This window comes from Ictidomys tridecemlineatus, chromosome 3 (genome assembly GCF_052094955.1).
Source record: "Ictidomys tridecemlineatus isolate mIctTri1 chromosome 3, mIctTri1.hap1, whole genome shotgun sequence".
NCBI lineage: Eukaryota > Metazoa > Chordata > Mammalia > Rodentia > Sciuridae > Ictidomys > Ictidomys tridecemlineatus.
In genome coordinates, this window is record NC_135479.1 from 44,411,884 (window position 1) to 44,431,617 (window position 19,734).

Sequence of the window (19,734 nt, forward strand, 5' to 3'; positions counted from 1 at the left end):
ATATCCAAAAAATAATTGACCACACTGATATCATAGAGGATTTCTTCTTATTTTCCTCCATCTATTTTACAGTTTGGATCTTATATTGAAGTCTTGATTTCACTTTGAGTTAGTTTCTATGAATGGTGTAAGACACAAGGTCTTATTTCATTCTTCTGTGTGTGAATAACCAGTTATCCCAATGCAGAAATTGTCTTTTCCCATTGTGTCTTCCTGGAATCTTTGTCAAAAATCAATTGATTTGTAATATGTGGACTTATTTCTGGACCCAATGCCACTTCTTTTTTACATGCAATCTAACTTAGCCCTCCTGATGATCTTATGGACTAGGTTTCATTATCATTATTATTTTGATGAATATCATTTTATAGATTAGAAAACCTAGACTTGGTAAGGCTAAGAAGCTTGGCCTGTGACACAAAGTTGAAAAGTGGTAGAGCTGGAATTTAGCCCTAGATAACTCTAAAATCTAGCATATCTTGTTTGGATGCCCATGGACAACAAACAGGGTAAACTAACCATGAGTAATCAGTTCTGCAGAATTGGCTTATGTAAGTTTGACCTGAGCACCCCTTGCTCTACCAATGAGGCTTGTATGCTCAGTTTGTTTAAAGCAGCACAGGACATGTAATGGGAGTAAAGGAGATCCTGGGAATGCAGAAACTGGCCAGCTCTGGTGAGTGCAGTGAGAAAGTAAGGGATAGATTCTTGAGATTAGGCAGAGGAAGAATAGTCAGGATTTAATGGTTGATGAATAGTGCAGAGAATGAGAAGGGACACTAATGACTATGACTTTAAACATAGCAGTTAAAGTCCCTAATGATGTTAGGATTGAAGCTAAAACCATCTACAACTAAAAAAATTTTTTAAAAAGAATGTTTCTCAGTTATCATGGCCTTGGTTTAGTCAAAGAATTCATTTAGGTGTCAGTAAAATTGGAGGACTTCTCCACCTTCTCTGTTGAATCCACTTTTCCCAGTGACTAAAGTACACCTGTTTTCCTAGATAGAGTCTCTTTCTCTCAGGCCTGCTGGAGCAGCACTCTCAGAATTTTATTCCCCAGATTGCCTTCTTGCTCCCTAAAGCCCCTCTTCTCTTACAATGCTCCATGTTAAGCTCATGTTACAGAAGTTAAATTTGAGATTTGAAAGCCTTTTTTTTTTTTTTCTGCAGACCAACCAATAAACCCTAATTCCATTAGTAAAGACCATCTCAGTAAAACTAGCTGCCTCACTCTCCATTTTGTGCTGAACCCAGTAGCTACAGGCAGAAGTCACACTGTTTTGACCTTATTCAAGAGGAGATGTGATGGGCTCGAGTTGTGGCTCAGTGGTAGAATGCTTGCCTCACATGTGTGAGACCCTAGGTTCGATCCTCAGCACCACATAAAAATAAAAATAAAGTTATTGTGTCCATCTGTAACTAAAAACAAACAAAAAAAGGAGATGTGCTGAACTTGGCACCTGCACCCTATAAGCTCTTTGGGTCATTTTGTTGAGGGTGACAAATAAAATTAACTTATTTTTCACCACTGAGGGTTTTGTAACCCTGTTGTATAAAGTCTGAAGAAATGCCAAATTAAATTTAAAGGGGCAGATTAGAAATTATTTTGATTTTGAATTGTGAGGATATTTGTGATTTCTCCAGGGCTATCTGAAGGTTTTTTTCCTTGCTTCATGTGCATTATTTTCTTGTGAAGTTGCTCACAGAAGTGTTAAAAACTTTCTTAACATTCCTCTTTTCTCTTCTGTTGTTTTTCAATATTTAGGTCAAAGAAATCACCCGTGATATCAAGCAATTAGATCATGCCAAACGCCACCTGACCACCTCAATCACGACGCTAAACCACCTGCACATGTTGGCAGGTGGTGTGGATTCCCTCGAGTAAGCAATGTAGACTTCTCTTTGGGGCCCACAAGAAACCCATCACATAAAGAAAATGGCTTCATAGGTTTATTCTCTTCCCACCAAGAAAGGCTCCCTATCCTGCCCACTTTCTGTCCTATTCAGTCACAATTTTTTGCTTCTATTGTTCAAAATTTTACAAAAAAGTGAGGTGCAGTTGAATCTGAGGGGGATCCAGAAAGACGTGAGAATGATTCCAAGAATGGGATTCACACGGTGAGCTATACCATTATGGTAGATAGGGTGATTCAGGTCCAGAATCACTCCCAGTAGCCTCTGTTTTGGAAAGTTTTCCTGCTGGTATTGGACTGAGTTGCACAGTCTGTCACCTGACACCTTTGGAAACAGATCTTTGATGTATCATCAACCCACTTTTTTTTTTTTTTTCTTTTTAAGATTGGGTGTTATTGTGTTGCCCAGGTTGGTCTTAAACTCGTGATCTTCCTACTTCAGCCTCCCACTTTTTAAAAAAATTTTCCAAAGACAGAAGCTTCCTGTTTGGCTGATAGAGGGAATGAGACATGAGTACCTTAAAAATAGGTTTGAAAGTAGGAGCTGATTATTTACTGCAAAGGATCCATCCAAATCCTCCTTCTCTGGCATTTCAGTTTACCTCTATAGTCTGTGTCAGGCTGAGAATTTCCTCTGATCCAGCCTCAGTGTAATTTTTTTAAAGGATAGAAAAAGAGCCTCTTCAAAGAAATGTTGATACAGTATCCAAAATCTTGGGATGATGGGAATAAGGGAATGCATGGAAGGAAAGAAGAGAGCAGACTCCTTTGGAGTGCTCCTGGGTATAGCCTGGACATCAAGGAATCCCTAGTCTTTTCTCGTGCAAGGAGTGATCATCCAGAAAACAAGTCAGCAGGACTGGAAGAACAGTTTGCGATATTCCTTCCCTCAAGTGTCCAGTGGTAGCAGCATAACACCTTGGCTTGAACTTGAGCCTGCCTTTTCAAATGCCTCTGAAGGAAAATAATAAATTATACACTTAGTGTAAAAGAACAACCCTGATGAAAAATTTAGATCTAATAGTTGTACTTCCTTGTGTGTAACTGTTGATTTTATCTGCATCTTTTATTTAAGCTTCATTAACCTTACAGTAGGGAAAGTGGACATCTCTGACACAGAGTTGCTTATATTGGCTTAAAACCTACAGATTTAACCCGTAAATGTATATAGATGTGTATGTATCCTGAAAGATAGTGTGGTTTGTCCATATGCTACAATCCTCAGATAGTAACATCTCTGTTAAAACCCTGCTCATCCAATAATGCCCAATGCAAATCCAGAATCAAGTTGCCAAGATTCTCCTCCCACCACCCAGTGACAATCCATCTACTCACACATTTTTGTACCATTTGTAGCACATGACTTGTATTTCTATTTAATCTAGCAATTATTTTCATGTGTACTTGACTTTCTCCCTTATTGAATGGTGTCACCTTGAGGATTTGGGCCACATCTTTTTTTTTTTTTTTTTTCAAAATCACCCAGAACACAGCGCTATACACATCCAGCATTTGGTAAATATTTATTAAATTGAGTTGATGTATATTTTAGAGCTAGAGCAATTTTGTCTATATCTATATCTCGTGGGGTTTTGTTGTTGTTGTTGTTATTGTTTTTAAAGAACTTTCAACTTCTAATTTCCTTGCAGAGCCATGACCAGGCGCAGACAGTATGGAGAAGTTGCTAATCTTCTTCAGGGTGTAATGAATGTTCTGGAACACTTCCACAAGTATATGGGGATTCCACAGATCCGGCAGCTTTCTGAAAGGTAAAATGTCACTGAAGAAAAGGTCCTCATTTGAGAAAAGATGACATAGGAAGTGCTTAAGTGCTGAGCTCTACATGCTCATGGTTGAATCTTATTGTATGAAGCAACCTCAGTTGTTATCTAATCTAAATCTGTGTGATGTTGGGATCCCCCTATAATGCCACTTATAATGTCTTCTGAGCTACCTATGTCAGATAGCTACTGTAGTATATATGCAAAATTCTTAGTGTCCACATTTGTAAAGGAAACTGTCCCAGTTATTTTCTTGTCACAAATAATCACAAAATCACAAAACTTGTTCTTTTTTTTTTCTTTTTTAAAGAGAGAGAGAGAGAGAATTTTTAATATTTATTTCTTAGTTCTCGGCGGACACAACATCTTTGTTGGTATGTGGTGCTCGGGATCGAACCCGGGCCGCACGCATGCCAGACGAGCGCGCTACCGCCTGAGCCACATTCCCAGCCCAACTTGTTGTCTTGAAACAATTATTTTGGCTCAGTGAGAACTCTGTGCTCCATGCAGTGTCAGCTGAGGCAGCATGAGAGGGAATTGGAAGAACCAAGTTCATGGCTGATACATTGATGCTCATTGTCACTGGGAGCTCACTCAGGTGTGGACTGGGATCCCTGTTTTCCTCTGTGGGCTGCTTGGCCTTCCTCATGGTAAGATGGCTGGGTTCCAAGAATGAGCATCCCAAGAGAACTTGGCCTTGAAAGCCACATAGCATCACTTCTGCTATAGCCACAAGGCTTTCAAGGTTCAAGAGGAAAGAACTCTTCCCTTACCTGCTCAATTGGAGAATTGTCAAAGTCACATTGGTAAAAGAGCATGTAGACTGGGATGTATGGCTGGGCAATTTTTTTTGTGTGTGTGTGTGTGTGTGTGCTTGGGATCAAACCCAGGACCTCACTCATGCCTGGTAAATCTCTACCCCTGAGCAACATCCCCAGCCTACTGTGACAATCTTTAGAAAATATGCCACTAGAACTTCAGATATGATAAAATTATGACTTTCTCTCTAACTTTATTCTTTCCTTCCTACCACTGTTTCCTTTTAATCTCAAATGCAGATCCAATAAGAAGAAAGATAGATGCTTGTAACAAAGAAATATGAGGATTCTAAAGGAGGGTGAGGTGTGGTTAATTCATTGCCTTTTCTCTTAGAAAACACTAAGGAAGAGATAATGGTGACTGACAAATTCTAACCTTCCTTGCAGCAAAGAAGAAATGAAAGGGCAGCAACCATCATGTTCGAATCTCTTTCTTAGTAAGGCCTGACTGCAGCAGATTTTTTTCTTCTTCTTTCTTTTCCTTTTTTATTTTTGTATTGGTGATTGAGCCAGGGGTGTTCTACTGTTGAGCTACATACCCAGCTATTTTTATTTTTTATATAGTCTCTCTCAGTTACGAGGCTAGTCTTGAACTTGCGATCCTCCTACCTCAGCCACCTGAGATGCTGGGATTATAGGTGAGCATCACTGTTCCTGACCAGACTTCCCTTTTTCTAAATTTCTTATTTCTTTCTTTATTTTTTTTTAAAGAGAGAGTGAGAGAGGAGAGAGAGAGACAGAGAGAATTTTTAATATTTATTTTTTAGTTCTCAGCGGACACAACATCTTTGTTGGTATGTGGTGCTGAGGATCGAACCCGGGTCACACGCATGCCAGGCGAGCGTGCTACTGCTTGAGCCACATCCCCAGCCCTCTAAATTTCTTTATATTTAATTATATAAGTAATTCATGGGTACATTCTCCTTCATTTAAAAAAGTCAAAAACACAAATGAGATTTAAGTTTCCTTTAACCGTACTTCAAATCTCATTACTCTTCCTATAGAGAGTGACTGTTAATGCTTATCCCTCTGAAAATTTTTTTTCCTTTTTTGACAGAGTCTCATTATGTGGTCCAGGCTGGCCTCAACTTCCTGGGCTCAAATGATCTTCCTACTTCAGTATCCTAAATTGCTGGGACTATAGGCACACCCCCTCTGCCTGGCCCTCCAGATTTTTATTTGTTCATTTACATGAATCTATAGTTGCATTTTGTGGTTTTGTTTTAAGTAGATGCCTTTATACTACTTACTTTGTTCTGAAACCTGCTTTTCATTTTCAACCTAGCAACATATTTTAGGTCCCCCCCCCCCAACATTAATATGTATAGCTCTAACTCATTCTGTGCATGGAATTCCAGAGTATAACATTCCACAGATTATTTAACCATTTTCATTTCACTAGATTTTTCCTAATTTTTAAAATATACCTCCTTTCATACATATTCAAGTATTTCTTTAGAGTAGTCACAAGATTATATACATTTAAAATTGTGATAATTATTACTTATTCCCCCTGCCTCAAAAAAAAGCTTTATATTTTTATAGTATCACCTGTGAGGACATGACTGCCCGCTTCCCTGTACTTTCAACAACATTTGATACTATCAGTTTTCATTTGTATCAATCTGATTGAAGAAAAATGTATCTAGTTCTGCTGTTTTTCATTTCCTGGGTTACTGTAAGGCTAATCTTTTTTCCTTTTGATGATTGGTCATGTACATTTCCTTGGTGAGGTGTCTGTTTTAATTTTTAGGAATTCCTCTTCCTTTTTTTTTTCTTTTATGATACTGGGGATTGAGAACCCAGGGCTTCACACATACTAAGCAATCACTCCACCCACTAAACTACATCCTCAACTCTCTTTAATTACATTTTATTTTGAGACAGGGTCTTGCTAAGATCCCTAAGTTGCCCTAGGACTTGTGATCCTCTTGCCTCAGCCTCCTAAATAGCTATGATTGTAGGCTTTTACACCGCCATACTTGGTTGATTAATAGGAATTAATTATGTATTGTGGATAGTGTCCCATGATATCTAGGTAGATCATTCCTGTAAAACCATTTGAGTGTATTACATATTTTAGATGCAGATCTTTGTTCTTTTAATTTCTTCTATGATAATTAGATATTTTACTTTTTTAATTTTTAAAATTGTGGTAAATATATATGTCATAAAATTTATCATTTTAACTATTTTTGAGAGTATAATGCAGTGACATTAAATACACTTAAATTATTATCTAAGTATCATCACTATCCATTTGTAGAACTTTTTCATAATTCCAAACAGACTGTGTACCCATTAAATCTTAACTTCCATTTCTTCCTCTCTCTCCTCTGATTCTGTGAATTTGCCTGTTCTTGCTATCTTATATAAGTAGACTCAAACAAGATTTGTCCTTTTGTGTCCAGCTTATTTCATTTAACATAACATTTTCAAGGTTCATCCTAGTTCTAGGATGCATTAATTCTCTTCCTTCTTAAAGTTGATATTCCATTGTATTTGTATACCAGATTTTGTTTATCCATTCACCTGTTGATGGACATTTGGGTTGTTTATGTTTTTTAGCTATTGTATTTTTGGTATTTATCATTACCTGCTAAAATGTGAAGTCAATCTGATTCTTACGCCTTTATAAGGTGATCTGTTTTTGTTGGTTTTTCTTTTGCTTTGGTTGCGTTTCAGATTTAGGGCTAGGAGGATTGGGGAATTTTTTTAATATTTATTTTTTAGTTTTAGTTGGATACAATACCTTTATTTTATTTATTTTTATGTGGTGCTGAGGATCAAACCCAGGGCCTCCCACATGCTAGGCGAGTGCTCTATTGCTGAACTACAATTCCAGCCCAGGATTGGGGAATTTTATTAGGATACAGTCCTTTTTTATTTGTATTGCACTATACTTTTTATATCTTTAATCTAAAGACTTATGTTTCTTTTTAATTTTTTTTTTCCTACTGGGCAACCCACTGCAGTGCCAGCAGCCTAAAGGCAGATTCCAGACAGTGATTCAGGGCCACAGTTTGCTCCGACATGGGACACTATGGGAGGCCCAGGGGAACAGGAGTTTCTTAAGTTCTAAGAAATTATTCTCTTTTATTCTTTTCTTTGAGTAGTCTTTATGATTTGTTCTCTCTATTCTCTCCTTGTAGAATTCCTGTTACATGAATGTTGGAACTTCTAAATTTGCCATATTATTTTTACGTGTGTGTGTATGTGTGTGTGTGTGTGTGTAATATAGTGTATATATACTACTTTCCATCTTTTTACCCTTTGGGACTGATTTCTAAAATAATTCCTCAATTCAGTGTTCTGTTTTAATTTATTCTTCACTTTTGTCTATCCTGCTATTTGGCTCAGCTATTGACTTTTTTATTTAATAATCAAGCTTTTTAATTTCTAGGAAATCTAGCTGTTTTTCCCCCCATGGATGGTAGCCTCTTAAATCTCTCAGAGAATATAAATTACATGTATCTGAAAGGTCTGAATTGCCTGATTTGCATGGTAACTCTCTTTCTTGGTGTTAGCATTCTTCAAATATGTGGTGATTCTTAGCTGAAAGCTTATTTTTTATTTTTGACATTCTCTGTTAGTCTGATCAGGAATGTTGTTTTACTGCCACCTAATAGTGGAGGAGAGGTGGGGTGTGCTGCTCGGTTCAGTTGTACAACAGATGGCTATTGTAAGGTGAGGTGCAGGAGCTGCCAGGTGGTTGTGCCAGGGGCTGATCTTCTGCTCTTGGAGGCTCCCTGTTCTTAGATGTTATCAGCAACTCTGGCTACTGCTGAGTTTCTCAGACCCAAGGGCCCTCACCCAGTGCCTGACTATGCATTCCAGATGAGGATGCAGACGTGGACACTGGCTTAAATGTTTCTATTGCAAGGGTCCAGTGTATCCTGCTGGAGTTTGCCTCAGGATCCCCTGCTGCTTCTGGTATCCACCACCTTTCTGTCTTTCATTTTTAAGAAGCATTGTTAGGCATTAATGTTTGTCTTTAATCTTGTCCCACCAGGAATTCTTCAGAGTGTCTAGTTTACCACCTCTTCTCTTGCTTGGTTCTGGATTTTTATTCAGATATTTTCAAATTTCTAAGGATTTGAGGCAGGAAAGGGAGGTTACAACATGTGCTTATTGTGCCATCTCATAGTGGAAATGCCAAGAAGTTACTAAGGAATGTCGGAATAGAGCTTGGCAGAATACTAGGGAAATCACCACCCTTTCCTTCATCCTTCCTAACCCCTTCACACATAGAGCTGGCTGATTGCCTTATCAGACTAGAAATGTGAAGCAGCCAAGAAAGCCCATGAATAGAACTGTATGAGCTGCAAGAGAGAAGGAAGCTCTGATGGAGAAGGCAGACTTGCTTAGTAGGTGGTGAGGATCATCATCTCTCATGATGATCTACAGTTGATACTTTTTCCCCATTCATTCATTTTTTTCCTTCATCTATCTTTCAGACCTTTACTATCTACCTTGTATATTCTAGGTCCTAGGCTGAGGTAATAAAGGCACCAAGATAAAAAATACAAACTCTCTGCCCTCAAAGAGTTCATCATTTTTGTATGGAGAAGAAGAAAGACACTAATAGAAAATTCTAGTATAGCACAGATGCAACAAAACAAGTATGTGCTGTAGAAAGTATATATGATCTTGGGAGAGGAATTGATAGAGTGAAGCAGGGAGTGAGAGTGGGTTTCACAAAAGAGTTCAATTTTAATATGAATCTTAAAAGGAGGATCTTACCACCAAGATAAGAAGTGGTAGGGGAGGGGGAGGACATCATATCATGGTACTTCTGCTGCATAGGTAGATATGGTCACAGTTTATATGTCTTTCTAAAGACTATATTTTGTGGATAGTAAAAACTTTTTTAAGCAGAAAGGGACATGGTCTCATTTATGTTTTATAAAGTCTGATGGATTATATATACAAGAGGTAGAGATTAGGAGAATGGCATAGCCTGGAAAAGATAAGAACCTTGGAAGAAGGTGTGTTTAGGAGTGAGCTGGTAGTTGGTTGTATGGAAGGAATATGACAGAACCGACATGTATAGCAGCATAGATATTCAATAAGGTTGTCAAGACCATTCAATGAAGAAAAAGCAGTGTTTTCAATAGTGCAGGGGAAGCTGGATATCAACATACCAGAGATTAAAGTTGGATCATAAGCTGGCACCATATATAAAAATTCATTCAAAATATATCTATGATTTAAATGTAAGACATGAAATTATAAAATTCTCAGAACAAAATATAGAGCAAATCTTCACAATATTGGATTTGGTAATGATTTCTTAGATAATGACACAAAAGACATAGGCAGCAAAAGAAAAAGTAAATAAAATGGATTTCATGAAAAATTTTAAAATTCTGTCCATCTAAAGCACTATCAAAAGAGTGAAAAAAGCAACCCACAGAACAGGAGAAAGTATTTACCAATCCTATTATCAGACAGAGCTCTAGAATATATACAAAACTCTTAAAACTCAACAACACAAAAACAGCCTGATTAAAAAATAAGTAAAAGACTAGAATAGACATGTCTCTAAAGAAGATATACAAATGGCCAAAAGCACATGAGATAATTAGTTCAGAATCTCTAATCATTAGAGAAATCCAATCAAATCTCACAATAGTGAGATACCGCCTAATACCCATTAGAAGGCCACTATTAAAAAAAAATCCCAGGGCTGGGATTGTGGCTCAGCAGTAGAACACTTGCCTAGCACGTGCTAGGCACTGAGCACTGGTTCAATCCTCAGCACCACATGAAAATAAATAGGTAAAATAAAGGTACTGTGTCTAACCACAACTAAATAAAAAAATAATAATAAAAAAAAAAAGTTGGGTGTGGTGAAGCACACCTATAATTCCAGGAGCTTGGGAGGCTGAGGCAGGAGGACCAAAAGTTCAAAGCTAGCCTCAGCAACTTATCAAGGCACTTAGCAACTCACAAGACCCTGTCTCTAATTTTATATATATAATATATAGGCTGGGGATGTGGCTCAGTGGTTATGCACCCCTGGGTTCAATCCCCAGTATCATAAAACCCAACACAGGAAATAATGAGTGTTGGCAAGGATGTGGAGAAACTGGAAACTCTTGTGCACTGTTGGTGGGAATGTAAAATGGTATAGTAAGGCAGTTTCTTAAAAGATGCAATGATGCACATTTGTAATTCCAGCTACTCAGGAGGATGAGGCAAAAGGATCAAAAATTTAAAAGACAGCCTGGGCAATTTAATAAGACTCTTTTTCAAAATAAAATAATAAGAAGGGCTAGGGATGTAGCTCATTGTTAGAACACTTTCCTAGCAAGACCCTGAATTCAATCCCTCATACTAGAGGGAAAAAAATATATTAAAATTAGAATTACCATGCTATCCAGCAAATTCATTTGTGGGTATGTTCCTCAAAGAATTGAGAGCCTATCTAAAAATATCTAGGAGATATTAGTGTATCCATGTACTAGAATGCCCTTGGATAAAAATGGCATGTTGTTTACTCATAATTTAGCCCTACACAGATTGAGCATCCCTAACCAAAAACTTTGAAATCAGAAATGCTTTGAAATCTGAAACTTTTTGAATGCTAACATGATACTCAAAAAAAAGTCTATACAGATATTTCAAAATCTGAAAAACTCTGAAATCTGAAACACTTCTGGTCTCAGGGAAACAAATCAGAGTTATTCAAATTGTACTTTAAGCTGGGCATAGTGGAGCATGCCTGTAATCCCAGTGACTCAGGAGGCTGAGGCAGGAGGATCACAAGTTCAGCAATGGCAAGGTGCTAAGCAACTCAGTGAGACCCTGTCTCTAAATAAAATATAAAATGGGGCTGGGGATGTGGCTCAGTGGTCAAGTGCCCCTGAGTTTAATCCCTGGTACCAAAAACAAAAACAAAAAAAAAACCTTTCCTTTAAATCATCTCTAGATTTCTTATAATATGTAATACATTGTAAATTCTATGTAAATAGTTATTACACTGTATCTTTTAGGGAATAATGACTACAAAAGGTACTCATATTTAGTTTGGACACTTTTATTTTTATTTAATTTTGTGTGTGGTGCTGGAGACTTAACCCACAGCACCTGTGAATGTACACACTGTACTATCATTAGCCCCATCAAACACTTTTTTTCCTGCAATATTTTTGATCTGCAGTTGTTTGAATACACTGATGCAGAACCCACAGATACAGAAAACTGTGTTTGACTAAAGATTCCACACATAGGAGAGATCATGCAGTATTTTTCTTTCTGTGTCTGACTAATTTCACTTAACATAATGCCCTCCAGTTTTATCTATGTTGTTGAAAATGGTAGGATCTTCTTTTAAAAAGCTGAATACTATTTCATTATACAGTAGAATACACCACAGTTGTGTTGTGTTATGTTTTTTTTGGCAGTGCTGGGGCTTGAACTCGGGGCCTCACACTTACTAGGCACATATGAGCCACATCCCCAGCCCCACACCACAGTTTTTTTACCCCATTCACCTAACAGTGGACACTTAGGTTGACTTTTCACTTGACTATTGTGAATAGTACTGCTACGTACATAAGAGGATAGATAACTGTAGTATGAGGTGTTGCTTTTATTTTGGGGGGGTTATACACACAGAAGAGGATTACTGGGTCATATGGTAGTTTTATTTTTAATTTTTTGAGGAACCTCAATTTTTATTTTCCTTTGGGCTATACCAATTTGCATCTACCAAGTGTTGTCTGCCCCATATCCTGGCCTTAATGTTTTGTCCTTTTGATAATAGTCATCCCATTGCCTATGAGATGATATCTCACTGGGATTTTGATTTGTATTTCCCTGATGATTAAGTGATGTTGACCATTTTTTCACATACCTGTTGGTCTTTTGTATGTATCCTTTGGAAAAATGTCTTTTGGGGGTCCTTTTCCCAAAATTTATTTAGGTTATTTGATTTTTTGCTATTGAGTTTATAAGCTCCTTTATGTTTTGACTATTAACCCTTTATAGGATATATAGTTCATATTTCGTTTGCTGTGCAGAAGATTTTAAGTTGAATGTAGTTCCATTTGGCTTTTTTACATGTGCTGCCTAAGTTTTTGGTGTGTTCTTTGCTTTTTAACATTTTTCAAAGATATAGTTTTAAATTTAAAGGAACCATATGATCACTGTTAGAATGGGGCTAGAAACATAAAATTTTTATGTTTCTAGACATTCCTTTAAAAAAAGAAAATTCAACATTCTATCAATATCTTTTAGTCCACATTCATTATCATGTAGGATTGCTGCAACACAGGAGGGCCTATGTTTCCTTTAATTTTTTTCACATCCTCTGTTCGAAATAATTTTATGTAAATTAATAGAGTATGTGCTGTTAAGTAGCACTAAAAAGGAACACAGGATGGGCTGGGGTATTGCTCAGTGGTGAAGTGTTTGCCTAGCATGTACAAGGCCCTGAGTTCCATCCCCAGCAACACACACACACACACACACACACACACACACACGAACGGAAGATGAGAAAGCTTCTTGTTTTCAGTGCTCAACTAAAATTGGAGGAAAGTCCAGACTTCTTATTTTTAGCATTATTTCTGGTGAATTTTCCTCCCTTATGTTTACATAGTGATCATAGAACCATCTGGAAATGATAGAAATAGCTGTTTGTTCGGAGGGAGGGGTGACAGCAGGAGAGTTACGCCCTATGCATTGCTTCAGTTTCTCTAATCTAATATCTTGCTGTCTATAAATCATAGAAATCACATAAAAGAATGTGTTCTAAAGTCTTTGCCTGTAGGTTTGAAATATGAAGTTCATGGGCTTTGATTTGCTATTTGTTCCAACTACCCTTCTGGCAAATGCTTAAATATTTAATGTAGCATTGAAGGAAAGATTTTTTTGTCCTTAATATCTTTACATTTCAAATCTTCCTGGCTTAGGCATATCCATGAAAGCAAATGTTTCTAGTCAGTATTCTCCCCCACCCCCCCCAAAAAAATGGAAGATTCTTGCATTCTCTTCAAAACCTTGAAACCAAACTAAAATGTATTTTTCAGAGCTATTTCTAACCTCCTACATGTGAGAGAAGTTTGGCAGGTTGGGAGGTCACATGGTGTAGAAAAAAAAGAACTAAACCAAGGAATGAACAGGCCTGACTAACTGTTTGACAAGTTCTTTCTGGGCTGTTTCTCAGTTTCAAACCATGTGGATTGCCCTTGATGATCCCAAAAGTATCCCACTCAATCAGTCACTCTGTGACTTAGATTGAGATTCTGGTGTGTTTTTTTTCTTTTTTTTTTTTAATTAAAAAAACACATTTATTTATTTATTTATTTATTTATTTTTATGTGGTGCTGAGAATCTAACCCAGTGCCTCAGTCATGGTAGGCAAGTGCTGTACCACTGAGCTACAACCACAACCCCAGGTTGAGATTCTTTCTAGTTCTTACTGGAAAGAGCAAATAGAATTAATCTTTCTGTTCAGCACAGCTGTATTCAGGAGGTTACTCCATTATTTTGGGAACTGTTGAAGGTATTTTCTTTGGAACTGTCACTCACAAGATAACAAGAAGGTCAAGGTTACTTCATCTACAAGTGTCTAAATAATTATCATAATAATTTGTTGTCCCTCTGCCACCACTCATTATGAAAAATTAACCAGACATTTAAGAGAGGGCACATTTGAACAATACCCATATCACATGACATGTTGGATGCTGAAAGCCACTGGTTGATTTTTCTTTCCGGGTAGTTCAGTGAATCTTTCATTTTTGACAAGTAATCAACTTAGTGTTACCACAGCATAACAAGCTGAGCTTATTTGGATGACAGAAGGAATGTCTGTTTATCCTAGTCTCTATTAGTTATAAGCTAACTTTCCTAACAATGACTAGGAAATCTTGGTAGTTCAACTCAGATATTTGCTCTGCTGATGAGTCTCCATTGATCCATCTTTTTATAGTAAGAATTTGCTTTTCATTGTTAGAAGAGGAATGAATCTAAAGGAGTGAATAAAAGTAATGTGTCTGTTGACTTATTTCTAGGATCTTCCCTAGGCAATTGATTATAAAGACTACAATTCACATGTCACCATGAAAATGCTTGAGATCATTGTTTGGGTTTATAGGTACCATCAGTAATGTCTACAAGAGAATATTTGTTCTTTCATATGAGTCACTGGTAGACACTTCAAAAACTATTGAAGCTGGGCACGTGGCACATGCCTGTAATCACAGCGGCTCGGGAGGTTGAGGCAAGAGGATCCTGAGTTCAAAGCCAGCCTCAGCAAAACCGAGGAGCTAAGCATCTCAGTGAGACCCTGTCTCTAAATAAAATAAAAAACTGTGGCTCAGTGATTGAGTGCCTCTGAGTTCAGTCCCCAGTATAAAACAAAACAAAACAAAACAAAAAAAAACTATTGATGGTAACACTTCTAGGCAAAAACTTTTTCTTTTGCTCAGCATTAATTATATATCCAGTGTTCACTTCAGCAGCACTACATATACTAAAATCATGATACAGAGAAGATTAGCATGGCCCCTGCACAAGGACAACACACAAATTCCTGTAGCGTTACATACTAAAAAAAAGTTATAGGGCTGGGGATATGGCTCAGTTGGTAGAATGTTTGCCTCACATGCACAAAGCCTTGGGTTTGATCCCCAGCACCACCACCATAACAACAATAAAAAATATATACATCCAACTTGTAGCCATCTGTAAAGATGAATGCCATTGCTAGGTATAACTATCAGAGAGGTATCGTAGAATAATCAGTACTGGAGAGGACATTGAAAATCATCTCATACAGGTCTCCACCCTCTTATATCACAACTGTTCTTAATTGTGGCTTATGTAGAAGAAGTGACTTATGATTACATGTGGCTCATGTATATCCAAGTCTAACTTGTCTGAAGAGGTAACTTTGAACAAGGATTAGAGATCATTACAAATCAAAGTCTAGTGGTTCCTTCTCTTCTGTGCTCCAGCAGGGCCTAGTCCCATCATAGATTCTATCTTTTCAGCCACCTCAGGGTCAAGTTCAGCAAGAACATGGAGGTTGGGAGTGATGGGGATGATAGAGTCAGAGCTGTGTCATTCAGTATCATTGAAGAGGTCAGTAACCCTGAGAATACAGCCATGAGTACATTTGGCCAAGGTAGGACTTCCCCTATGGGAATGTCCCCATGGCTTAGGAAAGAACTGGGTGCTCTCTGTATACTTCCAAGAAGAGGGTAGGAACAGAGGGGCCTGAGCTTTTGGAAGCTCAGTCTCTTGTGACCTGGCACCATAGGAGGCCATCTGCTGGGTCATTCTGAGGCAGTCACAAGATGCTGTGTGATACAGTTTTATGAAAGCACATTCTTTTCTCTCCTATCATAGTTCACACTCAAGAGCTGTTTCCCATCATCTGTTGGGCCCCATCTAGGTGGGCAGCCCTGACTAATCTGGAGGGCTGTTCCATCTGGGTCATTTGTGGCCCACTTGAAAACTGACTTAAAAGGCTGAAAACCTGCCTATACAAGTGGTTTGAAAAGTTTTGAAGATAGGGGAAAAACCCTGGAAAGTATTTGGAATAGGTATAATTATAACTCTGCCACAGAAAAAGCAGACTGTCTTGGGTCATGCCTAGCCCCTCATTTGAAAAATAAAAAATAAATAAGTACTCCTTAGTGGCCAAAGAAGTTGTGGTTTTGAGTTGCTCACTATTTCTAGAAACTTCATAAAGTTAATCCAGAAGTAACAGGGTGGAGACCAAGAAAGGAAACATGCTATTTTATGGTGCTTTTAGCAAAGATAAAGAATTTGCCTCAGGCTAGGGGCAGTGCAATAGTGGCTTCAGAGCTTTGCTCCACTCAAGCTGTGGGGGCTGGCTGGGGCAAGCAGGCCTCACCAGCATCAGACAGCAAGAGGGCATCCTGGAGGACAGGTCAATTGCAGGCATGCTGATGCACAATTCCTGTCTCATCCTCCCTGTTCTCCTTTCTCCTCTTTATTCAAATTGACAAGTTTCTCTTGAGCTTCTGTTATACATGCAAACCACTGTCAAGTTCCAGCTGCCCCTTTCTAACTGGTTTTCCTTGCAGTTCACTGTCCCTGAATATAAATCTCCATTCATTAGTCTTAACTCTTGTTGAGTACATTTGATCACTTGGCTTTTTCTTTTTACTTTAGAGGAGTGGGAAAGCAGCTATACTAGTAGTGCAAAATGGATTTATGTTTGAATCAAGTACTATTACATTACATGTTTCTGAAGCATAAGTACCAAATGAAATGTTGCAGAGATTAACATATACTATCTCATGACAGGTGAAGAGTAACCTAGAACTTTGGGAATATAGAAAATCCATCCTGAGAATAAATCAGGTGCCTTGATCCTGGTTGTAAACCAGTTACTAATGTGTGATTTTTCTTATATAGACACATAGCCCTCTCTAGAGAATCTCTAAAGATTTCAACAGTTCAGATTCCTGAACTGGTGCATAATTACATACTGGTATTTGAAGATTATGGCATGCAATGATACGTTCTGTCTCCCTCACAGAGTGAAGGCTGCGCAAACGGAGCTAGGACAGCAAATCCTGGCAGATTTCGAAGAGGCATTTCCTTCCCAGGGTACCAAGGTATTCTTTTGCATTTTTCCCTCCAATCTTTAGATATTGTTATCACCCTCCCCTATTATACTCACTACAAATTATTTATTTATCATTCTAAAGTGTTTGTGGGCAATAGCAAATTTGTCTAATGGAAAGTTTAAGGTAATGAGACCATCATTGATTTTAAAGATCCCTAAGTGATATGTCTTTCTGTTGTCAAAAAGTGAGGATATGTTTTGGTTTAATTTAATGTGTGTCAAACCCTATCTTGTCTGCCTGTAAATTCCTTTTTCTCATGGCTGTGTTTTAAAAGAATATTTTCAAGCTACGATGTTTTTTAGAATTGTTACATAACTTATTGGTTTCAGGTTGGTAAAAAGACAACTGGGAGGAATATCCAGGGGCTTATGTAACTCTCAGAGTGACATAGTTAGAAGACTCACTTTTGATGATCATAAGCCTGTTTTTTGAAACTAATGCCCAACATTGCTCGCTGGTAGTGTAGCTGTAAGTGTTGTGTCTGTGAAGCACATGAGATTTCACTTGTGAACAATTGGTTACATTTCTCCTGTACAAGCTTTCCCTCACTTGATTGTCACTGTGCTGGAGTAACTGCTTAGTTCCATCCTTCACATTGTAGCAGATGTCATGTTAATGCTTTGCATGTGTCCGCGAGGGCAGAATCTTCAGAAGCTTTTATTCTCTATTATTTGAGCTATTCTGAGGGGAAAAAATTTGTTCAAGGCAGAAATGAACTGGGCACATGGGCCAGCAGCATTCCTTGCTGTGCTTTGTGGGTGCAGATGGGGATATACATCCACTTACTGAGCCAAGAAGTGTTTCCTGGACCAGCTCTATAATTCAATAACTGGAAATATCTTAATTATTTTTTCTTTGTGCTCCATAAAAGAAATTTAGGAAGTAGGCTGGGAGTAGCTGTCCTTGCTTTGGTAAATTGCTTTCTATAGGAAACCTGCTCCTAATTTTAATAGTTTGTGACCAACTGCTAACAATTGGATACTTATTTGTAAAGCACTTTTCTTTGAGAACCTCATCTTCCTTAGTCACTTGATGTAATTCAAGGAGGGAGTAAATGTTGGAACACCACTATTCCTATTGACCACACAAGGAAACAGAGGTCATAGAGGTAAAAAGTATTTTAAGGATAGTCGCTGATTATGAGCACTAGACTTCCTAGGCCAGTCTGCTTTCCAGCACTGTGGTGCCACATACCAATTTCAGAAGTTTCAGAAGCCCATCTGTATTAGTTAACCACAACCTACTTTATATCTTTTTCTTCCCAGATCATACCAGGCAAATGAATAAAATTATTTTCTTTAACAATTTGCCTTTTCTCTGGCTCAGTGACTTAAAAGTTTTTTGTTTGTTCGTTTGTTTTTTTTTAAAAGCTATTTTTAAAATAGGGTTTGACACAGCTTTTTTATCTTTGGTAACAGGGATTGAACCCAGGGGCACCCTCTACCACTGAGCTACATCCCCAGCCTTTTAAATTTTTTATTTTGTGATGGGGTCTTGCTAAGTTGCCAGGGCTATTCTTGAACTTGCCATCCTTCTGCCTCAAACTCCTGAGTCACTGGGATTTCAGGCCTGTGCCACCGTGCCCAGCAACTTTTCTTAAAGGCTTTGTGCTATTCTTCTCTTCTCGCAAATGGAATCAAGATGTTAAAAAAATTGTCCAAAGTAAACTAGTCAATTTTTCTGAAAAATGAAAAAAAATTAGAACCTGTGAACCTATAGGTTTTGGCCCTTTTGACTTCTCTATCTAGCTTTCATCTGGAAGCTAGAGCAGTTGGTATGTTCAACAGGCCACATAATAGACAATAATTATGGAGCAGGTCACATTTTAACAATTTAGGTCTTAGGCAGTTTATGTGATGCTTTGAAACACTTGAACTTCAGTTGAGATGGATAGAATGGACAGAATTGACAAAAATAAATGATAATGATCTGAAAGAACCTTACTGATCACCTAATTCAAGTCAATTATTTTTCAAATGAGGTTAAATAACTTCTCAGAGCTACATGGCTGTTTAACCAAGCCAAGAGTAGTTTTCATATATTCTTTGTGGTCCACAGTCAACCACATTCATTCAATGATTCACCATACAAAAAGGTGGTGAGACCAAATTGCCTTAGGTAATAACGAAGACCTTCCATTGTAATGTATCATTATTGCCTCCCGATCTTCCACTGTTGTTTTCAGGTCAAAGGACCTACATCACAGTATTTTTACCTTTGGCTGCATATATTAGACTGTCAGTGAAATAAGTCTGGAGGTTTGGAATCTGTTTTTAAGTTTTAAAGAGACCACACAGCTTGGCAAAAGTATGACACTTCAACAAGAATCCCAGAGGTTGGAAGCAGGGAAAAGTGGCACATATGGAGTGACACTGGTGTCATTATGACTTTTAGGCCTCTTCAGTAGTCTCTGACATCAGAGACTGCTGTCATTCTGACTTTTTAGGTTCTTTCAGTTTGAGTATTCAGAAACTAAAATTTTCTATGATCCTTGCTGGCCCTGTTTTCCAAAATATCTCATTGCTGATTCACAGGATAGTTTTTATGTTGGCTACTTCAAGACTAGCTTAATGATTCTTTCATCGAGGAACAAGTAACAAAA

At 37.8% G+C, this 19,734-nt stretch overlaps 1 protein-coding gene and 1 non-coding gene across 4 annotated transcripts in view; both read left to right on the forward strand.

Annotated features, from left to right (window-relative positions):
- Positions 1-19,734, forward strand: part of Vps53 (VPS53 subunit of GARP complex) — a 138,160-nt gene that overhangs the window by 34,172 nt on the left and 84,254 nt on the right. For all 3 annotated transcript variants that reach the window (XM_021728148.3, XM_021728147.3, XM_005327885.4), the window contains 3 exons: positions 1,769-1,884; positions 3,566-3,685; positions 17,042-17,120. In XM_021728148.3, the coding sequence (XP_021583823.1) occupies positions 1,769-1,884; positions 3,566-3,685; positions 17,042-17,120 (315 nt within the window). The remainder of the gene's footprint in view (positions 1-1,768; positions 1,885-3,565; positions 3,686-17,041; positions 17,121-19,734) is intronic.
- Positions 14,975-15,081, forward strand: LOC120884585 (U6 spliceosomal RNA). The gene has a single exon (XR_005727014.1). It is a non-coding gene; the product is annotated as a U6 spliceosomal RNA (small nuclear RNA).